Source organism: Ascaphus truei, chromosome 19 (genome assembly GCF_040206685.1).
Source record: "Ascaphus truei isolate aAscTru1 chromosome 19, aAscTru1.hap1, whole genome shotgun sequence".
Taxonomy (NCBI): domain Eukaryota; kingdom Metazoa; phylum Chordata; class Amphibia; order Anura; family Ascaphidae; genus Ascaphus; species Ascaphus truei.
Genome location: NC_134501.1, coordinates 30800191 through 30814722, shown reverse-complemented (window position 1 = coordinate 30814722; position 14532 = coordinate 30800191). Strand labels below are relative to the sequence as shown.

Here is a 14532-nt window from a genome sequence, read left to right as displayed (position 1 = left end):
GTTGGTTGTAAGTGTCCTTTACATTGGGAGAAGGAGTGGCTCAGTGAGTAAAGACACACACTTGCACTGAGATTTTGAAGCAGGGGAGTCTGGTTCAATTCCCGGTGTCGGCTCCTTGTGACCTTGGGCAAGTCACTTTATCTCCCTGTGCCTCAGGCGGCAAAAAATAAATTGTAAGTTCCACGGGCCAGGGACCTCAGCCTGAAAAATGTGTCTGTAAAGCGCTGTGTACAACTAGCAGCGCTATACATGAACATGCTCATATTATAATTATTATTATTATTGTTACATAGTTTCGACAGTCATACGTTCCATTACATAATAGAATTCACAAATGTGTTAGCAGAGTGGGAATGGTTGTTATATATAAAACACACCATGCCATAAAATGATAGTAGTCATTAAAGAACACTCAATAAAAATTCATGAGGCACTATTTTGCAACATCATTATGTTAATTAAGTGCTTATGCAATATAGGCATAAGGGTATCACATTTTTAATTGTTTGTTAATAAGCGCTGCAAGCAATATAAAATTAGTTCCATATGTAGTATAGTAGTCGGTGGCTCCTCCTCACAATCATCTCATATAAAGGTAGACTCTTCTGAAATCATACATTGATCCGATTGTATATTCCCCGACATCTCTGAAATACAGCAAACACATGATGGTCAAATATGGCACCTTACTATATATGTATCCGTGACAACGCATTACACAGCTCTATATGATTGTGTACATACACACGTCACTCACTTATATGTTAGAAGTACAAGTGTACATCAGTATGTAATGTTTCTTTAAATTTGTAGCAGGCATAACTATGTATATGATGTGAACGTTGCCTGTATACTGAAAAATGTGCGCGCACATCTTAGTGTGCGCACACACTTCACGCTTGGCTGCACTAACTGTTAGCGCATGCGCAAAACAAAGCGTACGTTGTGCGTTCAATACATCTTGAAAATACCATTAAACATAAAATCTTTATTTCAAATACAATGAATACGAAACTACATTCGTTCTAAACGAGTACATCTGTATTCTTTTTAAACAGACGTGTTTGGACAGAAAGGACGGCCGATAACACAATGCGCAAATGCAATACGTGTGACGTCATGTTAAACCAGCGTGAAACGCACGCTAACACTCCTCCCACTCAATTAACATTCGGCTAACGCCCAGTTGACGCCTACAAACACTGAGCCGCACACATGACACACTGCAGTAACCGTTACTATAACAAAACATGACAGCCAATAGGCTTTGAGGCGCGCACGTCGCTTGGGGGCGGGACTTACATCCGTAATCCTTTTTAAGGACGCCTTGGGCCATGACAAGGGTCCCACGTCATACGTGGGGGACCCGCTTTTAAATGTTGCATGATAACAAAACAGGTATGTGTTAGAGTTATGTTAAAATGTTGCTAATATGGTTAAAGGGATAGGAAAGTACGTATATTTATTCCGTCAGCAATGTGTACTACTTTCAGGTTATACTATATTGTATTCGGCAACAATTTCTTTGTGATCGCTACATGTTATGCAGTCTGCAATGTTACGCTGTATCCACGCATTGAAAGGGAAAATGGTGGTTAAAAAAAAAAAAAAAAAAAACATTTAAACGCACAGTCAACGCATAACGGTTGTTATATTTACCATTCTTCTAGAATTAACTCTTCGTCTGGCTGCAACTGCTCGCTCCAGAAATGCAAGGCATTTTCATCCACGCTTGACCCACCCGCTGAATCCAGTATGACACACATCTCCTCCATGAAGCGCTCATAGGAATCGCCACTGCTTTCTTCAAACAATTGGTCGGGAGGTAGGTTCATTTCTTCGGGTTCCCATTCCAATGCATTTTCAGCTGAAAGGCTTGGTACATAATCATAGTACTTTTGTTGTTGTACAATGTGGGTTTCAGGAATGGAGGGTGCAGATATTGCAGCAGGTATCGATTCACACGGAACAGTAGTAGCGGATCCATTGCTATTGGCATTAGGAATAAATATGCCTTTCACAACAATATATGTGCCCTCTTTCAGGGTAAAATGCTTTTCCTTTGCAATCTTCCAGAAACCATAGGTGTGTTCTAGCTTATCCTGCACACGTTCAAAAAAGTCATTAGTTGATAAAGTGAATCTTATTGAGGAATTAAAATTCCGCGCATGCCTACGGTCTTGGTAATAAGGATATTTAGCTCGAATCAAATCATAGATTTGGCGTGTGCTTGCTTTGTGTCCGCGACTGTTCAAAATTGCTTCTGAAACCATGTACTTATAACCTAAGAGGGGATTCATATGGTTAACGAATTCATCAGCCATGTCAGAGTAGCACAAAAGATGTGTGCAGTTCTGTGTTCTTTGCTCATCAAAATGATTCTGCTCAATGGCTAACAAATTCCTGTATTTCGTTTTCAAGGTCAACAAAAGTAACTACTTCTACTCCTTATTTCAAACGCCAATTGGATGTGTCCTTTTAATTGGTTTAACTTTAGTGGTTAGTGATAGGCGAATGTGGGAAAAACATGTATCATTTTTTTATCTCGTTTGTGAAAACATTCCTACACTTTTATTTCAGTAACATTGAGTTTTCTAGAAAAATAACAAAGAGCACTGTGTGAAAATAGTGCTTAGACAGCCATATCAGTAAATACACACACCTGCAAAATGAAATGTTTTTTTCCCACATACATTTCTGTGTGTATTTGAAATTCTGGTTAACTACCTGTCTGCATAAGTTTAAATACGTGTGTATCTATATATATATAAATATATCTCTCTCATAAAAAAATATATATATATACAGTATATATAAAGTGTATATTGTACTATATGTATAGTGTGTGTGTGTGTGTGTGTGTGTGTGTGTGTGTGTGTGTGTGTGTGTGTGTGTGTGTGTGTGTGTGTGTGTGTGTGTGTGTGTGTGTATATATATATATATATATATGTATATATGTATATATATATGTATATATATATATATATATATATATATATATATATATATATATATATATATAAAAAAAAAATTTTTTTTTATATTGCAGGAGTACACACAACATATTGATGGCAGTAAGTAGGCCTTGTATGAAACCTATTTAAATGGTGATAAACATGAGTGAATTAAGTAATAAACATTTGTTTGCACCCAATAATGTTAGAGGCTCACACTTAGTATAGTTGTCAAACATTAGGCCTGTATTATTAAAATAGTGTGTTTTCACAAGGAAGCATGAAGTGTATGTTTTTTGTAAATACATCTATACCAGTTTAGATAGTACTATATATACACACACACACACAGTGTGTGTCTGTGTGTGTGTGTGTGCATATATCAATACATACTACATATATTTTAGTATAAATTCAGAGATGTTCTTGAAATAAGAACACATAAATGATTAAAGGACAACATTACAATGGCCACCAAAGGTAAGTAATATTTAACACAAAATCCTGCTGTACACGTACAAGAAAGATGTTTGCAGTTAAATAGGTGCTTTTATAATTGCATGAAAATAATATGCACATGCAATGATTACATCAATTAACACACCCAAATGCAATGTTTTGCTGCAAAGTCAATGGCAGCTTCTCTAAACTTAGCAACTGGCTCCTGGTGGACCATTACTGAACAGACGATTAAAACATAAATATTTATAACACTATTCATTAATTAGGAGTGTTAACATTTCCAAAACTTCACGTGTACAAGAACATACTTGAAAGTTTGGAAACAACACAGTCTTCAGCATACATACAATAGTAATTAGATAATCTGAAGTCAACAAAACAAGGCCAAAGACATATTTTGTGAATTATAACATTTATTTTTTTTGTTCCTTTTGCGAGTGAGTAACAGGCCTGCTTGTTGTCTCTTGAATTTTCCTTTTTCTTTTGCCACCAACTTTAGGCACAACAGAGCCACTTTGAGTGGCCTCTGGCACTTCACGGGCAGGGCTTGTGGCCAGTGACTCACCTACAGGGCTTTTGGGCAGTGATTCACCTACAGGGCTTTTGGGCAGTGACTCACCTACAGGGCTTTTGGGTAGTGACTGTTCACCTACAGGGCTTGTGGCCAGTGACTCACCTACATGGCTTTTGGGCAGTGATTCACCTACAGGGCTTTTGGGCAGCGATTCACCTACAGGGCTTTTGGGCAGCGATTCACCTACAGGGCTTTTGGGCAGTGACTCACCTACAGGGCTTTTGGGTAGTGACTGTTCACGGACAGGGCTTGTGCCCACTGACACATGTGAGCAAGTTGGTAGACACTGCACAAGTGATGGTTGGTCTGTTTCATGTGTGTCTTGTTTTGTTTTTGTCGCCTCCTTTGTAGGTGTCTGCTGCTGAATTTGTACAGATGGCAGCGGTAGGATGTCATCAGGAACCTGCACAGCAATGTCTGCTACTTGACCGGTAACATTTGGGCCTGGTGAATGAATATCAGATGAATGTGGTGAAAACTGACCTGCATGAACAGATCCTGCCTGTGAGGTGTTGAATTGTGGTACATTAGTCATTCTCCAGTAATTAGCTTGTGTTTGCTGAACAACTAATGCTTCGAATGAGGTGTTGATTTTTTGCAACTGTTTAGGCACTTCAATGAAGACTCTGTGGAGATGTGCCAATTGTGAAACTGTTTCTTCCTGCAGTGCAATCATCCTTTCCAGCACTGTCATCAGGTCAGAATGGCGACGATTTTCTGCTTCCACAATTTTTCCCTCAGAAGCTACAATTGCATCATATGTGGTATTTGCTGGACGTTTTGGCGGTAAAACAGTTTCAATTGGAACCTCTTCATGGTCACTTGCTTGTATTTGTGTGTCTATGGCGGCGGCGGCATCATCATCATCATCATCATCATCATAATCCTCTTCATCATGTTCTACAAATAAATGTACACATTATTAAATGGCATGTTAATCTCTGCTGTGTTACTATGTAATTCTACTGTGTCAAAAGAAACAACTAACATGTTTCCATACGTTTTATAACCTCACATTAAAAACTACCTTGACTTAAGAATAATGTTTGGACTCAGTATGAAATATGAGTGAATGAAAACTTGCTGTAAACTCACAACTCCTACATGATAGTTAACATCACTAACACAATACATGTTGCCTTACACTTCATTTTCACATACACTAAGTAATCGTATTTAAAGAACATGTGCAAAACAATTAATGAACATGACAACATAACATATAGAAGAGCACATATTATATGGCCACCAACTGATACACTCACCTTCTAGGTGTGTTGAGCTGGCTGACCCAGATGAAGACACTTGTTCCCTCTCAGGTGACACATGTCCTTCAGGGGCAACTATATATAACAATAACATAAGTTTTACATTTACATGTGTAAATATTGAACAAACAGTTATTGTATGTTCTGTATTTATGAGTACGTAACAGCATCAGTTCCTTAACCCAAAATGTGTGTGTGAAAGTGAACATAAATAGTTGTAATAACAATGTACATGCCTGTGTACTTAGAACTTTTGAGTTCCCTAACATAAAACATACTATGTTTCTGCAGTAATGCATGAGGATAAATAGATAAAATTTGAACATAAAAATCATATGTTGTGTAGTGATATCAGTATCATAATGTACATAACTATCATGAGATGACCATTCACAATGGTTATCATGAAGGTGGTCATATTGCAAAAAGTGTTGTTTTTGGTAGAGGATATGTGTGGTACATTAATATAAGATGTGGCACACCTGAATGTGGCTGTGACTCAACAAGACAACACATGCAGTGTGTGATAATGTGTCGTTGATAGTAGTAGTTCAACTATAGATATGAGTGAACTAATGTGTGAGGTACGCTTTGATAAGTAATGAGTTGTTGGGGCATTTAGTAGCTAAAGTGAAGCTTTCAAATGAGTGTGATTAACTTCAGTTGTGCTAGTCAGGTTGTAAGAACGGTATTCCCTTCCCCAAAAAGCCTAATCAGCCACACCTTTCAATTACTTGAAACAGGTGAAAATGGTGTGAACTAAGTTGACCCTAAAATGAGGCTGTAATTAGTGTGTGTGCTGAACCCCACCCCCTCTGTTGAAGTGTATGCTGTGATGAGATATTAATTGCAGCTGCTTTAACACAATGGTAGATGAGCTAAATAGTCGTGTGCAGTTTTTAAGTTATGAAAACAATGACATAACATATGATACGTGTGCCTCATTATGCTGTCTGTATATGACTTAAAGCAAAAATGGACCTTTTCATAAACAACTATAGATGTGTTAGTGCAAGTGATGTTTGTAGGCCGTTGCATGCAATATATTTGATGCATGCTTAAAATAGGCAGTAATGTCATGTTTGTCGGAGTAAATTAAATAAAATACACAATAATATTCTACATATTTATGTTCTGTACCTGTAGCTAGTAATAATTTCTGATTAACATGTGTTACACATGTGTACTACCCTGTTGTTCCCCATCTTCGCCCACCATCAATTGCTTCCACTGCAGCAATGCATTTTGGGAATTCACATGTAAATGAGCACACAATGGCACGTGCTATATTAGTTACTGCTTTTAGTAGGACTACAACATATATGTCTATTTTGAGATATATATATATACAGAATCAGACATATACATATATAGATGCAGGTATGCTTATATTGTGAAGACAGTATAAAAAGCAGTGTAAATATGCAAAATAACTGTAAGCAACGACACGCCTAGTACAGTAATATTTCTCACCTGGTGGAAATTGTGAGGGATAAATTCCTATATCACGGTCACCAGGTAAGCCTTCCACGACGACGGGAAGTAATTTTGCCCGAAGCAGCTCCTCCAATGGACTTAATATGAGACGTTGTGGTGTCGGCCCACTTCCAGTGCCAGTAGCATGCACGCGTTGGTGTTGTATTTTCTTTTTCAATTTGGACCTAATATCATCAAATCTCTTGTGACAATTCCGCTTGTCCCTCACATGATTCCCACACGCATTGACACCAATGACTATTGTGTCCCACATTTCTTTTCTGCTTGCTGAACTTGTCCGCCCTTGAAAAACATATAAAATATATGAGGTAAATTAATAATAATAGAAGCACCAGTTTCCTACACTGCTAGCTGTTCCAAGAGATAGCAAACATGCTGTTTTATGTGTAATATGTGAAGCACATGAGCATTCACTACTAAACCTATACATGTAAGCAAGGTTGCATTCATATTGTATGCAGTTATGGCAAATTGACCGCCTGTGTTTAGTTGTCCTTGTAAGGCATGATAAAAAGCTGTGTTTCCAGACTAATTAACATAGAAAGATATTCTGAACCCATATTTGCATATGAACAAAACTCAGATGACCTAGGATCACATGTATTTGAATAATAAATGTAAAGGTACACTTACCTAGTAAATGTCCATATATACTGTCATAGTGCTCCAGAATGCCAGTGACAAGAGCTGTATTTTCCTGGTCATTGAAGCGAGGATTACGTGGCTTCTCCACACGTTTCTTCCGAGCAGGTTTAGGGTCAGAGCTTGGCTGGTGCTGACTGGACTCTCCTTCTTCCAATGGAAGAGACTCCAAAAGCTGCCCACCAGCAAGCACGCCACCACCATCCACCCCATCAGCAACTGCGCCACCAGCAGCACTCACAGCACCAGCACTCCCACTCCTAGCACCAGCACTCCCACTCCTAGCACCAGCACTCCCACTCCTAGCACCAGCACTCCCACTCCTAGCAACAGCACTCCCACTCCCAGCAACAACACTCCCACTCACAGCAACAGCACTCCCACTCACAGCAACAGCACTCCCACTCCCAGCAACAGCACTCCCACTCCCAGCAACAACACTCCCACTCCCAGCAACAGCACTCCCACTCCCAGCAACACCACTCGGTGCACCAGCAACATCACTCCCCTGAACAGTACGTTCACTCCGACGCGTACTCGCACGAGTAGCACTCCCACTCCCACCAGCATCACTCTTCCCACGCTTTGCGGGCATACTTCCAGCACTCACAAAAAACAGACAAGAAATGTACAGCCAATCACACGAAACACTTCCACATATAAAACAAGACAAAGATGTAAACAAAACAACAATGGACAAAGCTCACCCAATACACAACAAGTCTCTCCGTCAATATGCAAATGTTCAATCAGCCAGCTCTGTGCGTCTCTCTCTCTCTCACTCCCAACAACACAGAGAATGATTAGCAGTACACGTTGCCTTTAAATATGGCGCGCAATCCAATACATGCTTGTTTCGCCTGATTCAGCAAGATTTGTGATTGGGCAACCTATCAGCACCCCGCCACGCACGCCGATATACCTGTGTGTGATCGGATAATCATCGTGAGAGTGGGCGGATTTGTTTTCGGGTTGATTTTGAATGTATTCGGCACTTACTGCATACGGAGAGGAAAAATCGCCATTAACATGACTAATCGGTAAGCTTGCCGATTTCATTTAATCGACGCTTACTGCATGAGGCCCTATGTCCTCTCCTGTGAGACTTGTGCTAGGACCAAGACCCCTCGAGCATCACCTGTGGGTTTACTGCAGCCTCTTCCGGTTCCAACTCGTCCTTGGAGGTCCATATCAATGGATTTTATTGTTGACCTGCCACGATCAAATGGACATAATACCATCCTGGTAGTGGTGGATCGACTTACAAAGATGGCTCACTTCATTGCAGCACAGAAACTTCCTTCTGCAGACCAGACAGCCAAGTTGATTGTGAAAGAGGTGTTTCGGCTTCACGGGGATCCTGATGAGATCATATCCGATAGAGGGGTACAATTCACTTCAAAATTTTGGAGGACCTTCTGTTCCTCTCTAGGAATTCGTTTAAATTTATCGTCTGGCTATCATCCACAATCCAATGGCCAGACAGAAAGGACCAATCAGACTTTGGAACAATACTTACGATGTTTTGTTTGTCATCTCCAGGATGACTGGATTGATTTCCTACCATTAGCTGAGTTTTCATACAACAACTCACATCATTCATCGACTCAGAAGAGCCCCTTTTTCTCAAATTATGGATTTCATCCAACCTTTATTCCTCGTTTTCCATCTTCGGGCCCCATTCCGGCAGTTACAGAGAAACTGGAGACTCTGCGAGACATACAGGAGACCCTCAAAGAGACACTTCGTGAGACTCAAGTAAAGTACAAAAGAGCAGCAGACCAACACCGCAGACCCTCCCCAGAATTTCAAGTCGGGGATAAAGTCTGGCTTTCTACAAAAAAGCTACGTCTAAAGGTTTCAACCATTAAATTGGGCCAAAAATACATCGGGCCATTTCGCATCTCAGCACTAATAAATTCAGTGTCCTTCAGATTAGAGCTCCCTGAGACCATCAAAATACACCCTGTGTTTCACTCTTCTCTGCTGAAACCTTTCCGTGAGAATCCGTTTCCTGGATGGAGACTTCCTCCCCCTGAACCTGACCTCGTGGATAACGAAGAGGAATTCATTGTGGAAAGAATTTTGGATTCCAGGTTACACCGAGGGAAACAACAGTACCTGGTTCACTGGGGGGGCTATGGCCCAGAGGAGAGGTCTTGGGAACCCAAAGATTTTGTACATGCTCCGTGACTAGTCAAAGCTTTCCACTGACGATATCCAGACAAGCCTAGCAAGGATTGTCCGGAGAACGCTCTTGGGAGGGGGGAGTAATGTCATATTCTCAAGCCTGCTGTACCCATGCTTGGCCACCGGGACTGCTGCCACTCTCAATGTCTTGTTCTAGCCTGCAGTATCTAAACTTGTCCACTGGGATTGCTGCTGCTAAACTAAGGAACATTCCAGAACCTGATACCTGACACCTCTGCACCTGTGCTCCACCTCTCAGCCTGCCTATATAAACCTCCCTTTCCTGTTCCTCCTTGCCTGTTTATACTGGTTCCTTAGCTCCTGCAAGGTTCCTGTGTTTACTGCTGTGTTAGCTATTGCTATCATCCTGTTCCAGTTTCCTCGTTGCCGACCTCTGCTTGTTTCCTGACTTCGCTACCTGCCGCCTGCCTCGGACCCCTGCTTGTTTCCTGACTTCGCTACCTGCCGCCTGCCTCGGACCCCTGCTTGTTTCCTGACTTTGCTACCTGCCGCCTGCCTCTGATCTCTGCTTGTGACCCCTACTTCACTCCCTGATGTTCCTGCCACTGGGACCCACTTCAGCGGAAGTCCAAACCTTGACACCATCTTTGCTGATGATACTAAATTGCGTAAGGTAATCGAATCAGAGCAGGATGTAATTTCTCTTCAGAAGGACTTGGAGAGACTGGAAACGTGGGCAGATAAATTGAAAATGAGGTTTAATACAGATAAATGTAAAGTTATGCATTTGGGATGCAAGAATAAAAAGGCGACATACAAATTAAATGGAGATATATTGGGGGAATCCTTGATGGAGAAGGATTTAGGAGTGCTTGTAGACAGCAGGCTTAGCAATAGTGCCCAATGTCATGCAGTAGCTGCAAAGGCAAACAAGATCTTATCTTGCATCAAACGGGCAATGGATGGAAGGGAAGTAAACATAATTATGCCCCTTTACAAAGCATTAGTATAACCACACCTTGAATATGGAGAACAATTTTGGGCACCAATCCTAAGAAAAGACATTATGGAACTAGAGAGAGAGCAGAGAAGAGCCACCAAATTAATAAAGGGGATGGACATTCTAACTTATGAGGAGAGGCTAGCTAAATTAGATTTATTTACATTAGAAAAGAGGCGTCTAAGAAGGGATATGATAACTATATACAAATTTATTCAGGGACAATACAAGGAGCTTTCAAAAGAACTATTCATCCCACGGGCAGTACAAAGGACTCGGGCCATCCCTTAAGGTTGGAGGAAAGGAAATTTCACCAGCAACAAAGGAAAGGGTTCTTTACAGTAAGGGCAGTTAAAATGTGGAATTCATTACCCATGGAGACTGTGAAGGCAGATACAATAGATTTGTTCAAAAAAGGTTGGACATCTTTTTAGATGGGAAAGGTATACAGGGATATACCAAATAAGTATACATGGGAAGGATGTTGATCCAGGGATTAATCCGATTGCCAATTCTTGGAGTCAGAAAGGAATTAATTTTCCCCCTTAATGGGGTTTTTTTGTTTGCCTTCCTCTGGATCAATAAGTAAGTACAGGTAAACCCCGTTATATCGTGACCCGTTATAACGCGAATCGGTTATAACGCGGTTTTCACGTGGCTCCCTTTTTTTTTGTTTAAAAAAAAAAAAATGTACATTTAAAATTATTTTTTTTTGCACACTGCACACACTGCACACACTGCACACACTGCACACACTGCACACACTGCATACACTGCACACACTGCACACACTGCACACACTGCACACACTGCACACACTGCACACACTCTCACTGCACACACTGCTCACTGCACACACTGCTCACTGCTCACACTGCTCACACTGCTCACTGCTCACACTGCTCACTGCACACACTGCTCACACTGCTCACTGCACACACTGCTCACTGCACACACTCGCTACTCACTGCACACACTGCACAGTGCACACTGCACACACTCTCACTGCACACTGCACACTCTCACTGTACACTGCACACTCTCACTGCACACAGCACACTGCACACACTCCCTGCACACACTGCTCACTGCACACACCGCTCACTGCACACACTGCTCACTGCACACACTCTCACTGCACACACTCTCACTGCACACACTGCACAGTGCACACTGCACACACTCTCACTGCTCACTGCACACACTGCTCACTGCACACACTGCTCATAGCACACAATGCACAGTGCACACTGCACACACTCTCATTGCACACTGCACACTGCACACTCTCACTGCACACACTGCACACAGCACACTGCACACTCTCATTGCACGCACTGCACACAGCACACTGCACACACTCCCTGCACACACTGCTCACTGCACACACTGCTCACTGCACACACTCTCACTCACACACACATTCATATACACACACACACACCCATATACACACACACACACCCATATACACACACACCCCCATATACACACACACACACACACCCCCATATACACACACACACACACACCCATATACACACACACACACACACACCCATATACACACACACAGTTTCTCTCCCATATATACATACACACACACACTCTCACTCTACACAGACAGGGGGGGTGTTTGAACAGAGGAAAGGCTGCGACCAGCACCACCACCCGCTCCCCCCCCTCCTCCCGCGCAGGCAGCGGGAGCGCCAGGGACAGCGGTGGGGAGAAGAAACCCCCCGATACCACCTCCATGCAGGCAGCGGGAGCACCAGGCACGTGGGGGGGATCAGAGGTAAGCGGGAACCCGAGGGACATCCCCGCTCCCATCTCCTGCCCCGCGGGCTGTCACGCGGTGACAGGGGGAAGCGGGAACCCGAGGGACATCCCCGCTCCCATCTCCTGCCCCGTGGGGTGAAGGGTGCTGCGGGGGGGAAGGGTGATGATGCGCCGATGCTGCCGGGGGGTGGCGGTTTTGGCCGGGGGGGAAAGGAACTCGGGCCTTTGGGAAACACTGTTCTAACTAATTTTTTTGCGGCGGCCATTTTGTTTTTGCGCGACCCCGGTTACTAACGCGGTGGTCTCGGGGTGGACCCCGAGGACCGCGTTATAATGGGGTTAACCTGTATAGATATAGAATAAAGTATCTGTTGTCTAAATTTAGCATAGGTTTAACTTGATGGACATACTTCTTTTTTCAACCTCATCTACTATGTAACTATGTAACTATGTAACTATGTAACTATGTAACTATGTAACTATGTAACTATGTAACTATGTAAATGCTATAACAAAGTTACGTCATCGATGTGGGAAGCTTTAATAATGGAGAATCATCAAACGTGTAATAGAGTGGTGTGCTATTAAGGGCAATTCAAGAAACCTGCAGGCAATCTAGGGCAGTAACTGTGGCACAGAAGATGTTTATTAGATATTTTTGTATACAACAGACGACAGAGAAGCCCAATGCTACATCCAACATGACAGAAATACACAGTAAAATACTTATATATTCTCTTGAAATAGGGTCATTTAGTTTAACCCTTTGGCCAAAGCGTTGTAAGCTTGCGAGCCACAACAAGGCAGACACCCATTTGCAAGTCCTAACACTTCCAGATAAAATACTAATATACCTCTATTAGGATTAAAATTCTCATTTACCTCTATTAGGAGGGAGAAAGACCACAGTGGGTCTATATCCAGCAGAATGAGGTATATTAGTATTTTATCTGGTAGTGTTAGGACTTGCGAACAGGTGTCTGCCTTGATGTGGCTCACAAGCTTACAACGCTTTGGCCAAAGGGTTAAACTAAATGACCCTATTTCAGGAGTATTTTACTGTGTATTTCTGTCATGTTGGATGTAGCATTGGGCTTCTCTGTCATCTGTTGTATACATATGCCACGCTCAATAGCACTCCATTTTGACACATATACATATTTATATATTTTGTGGGGGCTCAGGGGTTCCCAAAAAGAGCTTTCTGGGGTTCGGTGTTTAGATATTTTTGTAGCCTGATTCCTAAGATAAGTAAACACTTGAGTCATTTGCTAGCACACAGTTTGAAATCCCACATATCATCTTTTGGCCCCAGTAATTTGGTCTAAGTGTGTAATAAATAACCCCTGCCCAACTAAATGACAGACATGCTGGATGAACACATACATGTTAGAGGGTAACCAATTAGATCCAACCCAAAATACTTTGTGCTACTGTGTGAAAGTTATAGTTAAGTCTAAATAATCTAGTTAAAAATTGTATATTTATCAGATATCTCAGGTGTGCACCTCTATGTCACCGGATCTTCTTTCTTCCTATTCTACGTCCCGGATATTCTTTCTTCCTATTCTACGCCCCGGATCTTCTTTCTTCCTATTCTACGTTCTGGATCTTCTTTCTTCCTATGCTCCTTTATGAGCACATGTGTCTCTCCCTATGTTATTTGGAGGAGGTTGTGCTACTCAAGGTTTGAAAATAGAAAAACCTATAGATACTCCTGTGCCACTAATACTCTCTAATACCCTCATGCTGTGACCTCTGGTATTAACGATGGTATTTCCACGTCTTTCTCTCTTGCACAGAACTTTCCATGTTGCTGTTTTGGGTATGTACGATCGGGCTTCCACATCCGAAGCCAGGCATGTCAAAAAAATCTCTAAGGTAAGGTACTGATAGATGAAGATTACATGGAAGGCAAACAAGGAGGGGAGGGGGGCTTCTCTAAAAGTTTTGATCCCTTTGCTGCCAAAGGGGGGGTAGGGGGTGCATGCAAGTTTGCTACTTTGCTCCCTGCATTCCTGGAGTGTTTATTATTAATTTTTGTTTCTTTGTAAAGTGCCAACATATTCCGTATCGCGGTATGATGTGGGTGCGGAGATATGTAAATGACATAAACTGAATGACATACAGGTAAAGACAGATGTGCACTAACAGATACAGAAGGTAATGAGGGCCCTTGTCCTGAGAGCTTACACTCTAGAGCAG

At 42.0% G+C, this 14532-nt stretch overlaps 1 protein-coding gene and 1 long non-coding RNA gene across 2 annotated transcripts in view; both read left to right on the top strand.

Annotated features, from left to right (window-relative positions):
- LOC142470124 (chymotrypsinogen 2-like) overlaps positions 1-14532 on the top strand; it is a 113403-nt gene that overhangs the window by 70051 nt on the left and 28820 nt on the right. The window contains exon 5 of the mRNA XM_075577071.1: positions 14130-14208. Coding sequence (XP_075433186.1) covers positions 14130-14208 — 79 coding nt within the window. The remainder of the gene's footprint in view (positions 1-14129; positions 14209-14532) is intronic.
- On the top strand, positions 1582-5277 carry LOC142470126 (uncharacterized). The gene is made up of 3 exons (XR_012789172.1): positions 1582-1825; positions 4342-4421; positions 4658-5277. It is a non-coding gene; the product is annotated as an uncharacterized LOC142470126 (long non-coding RNA).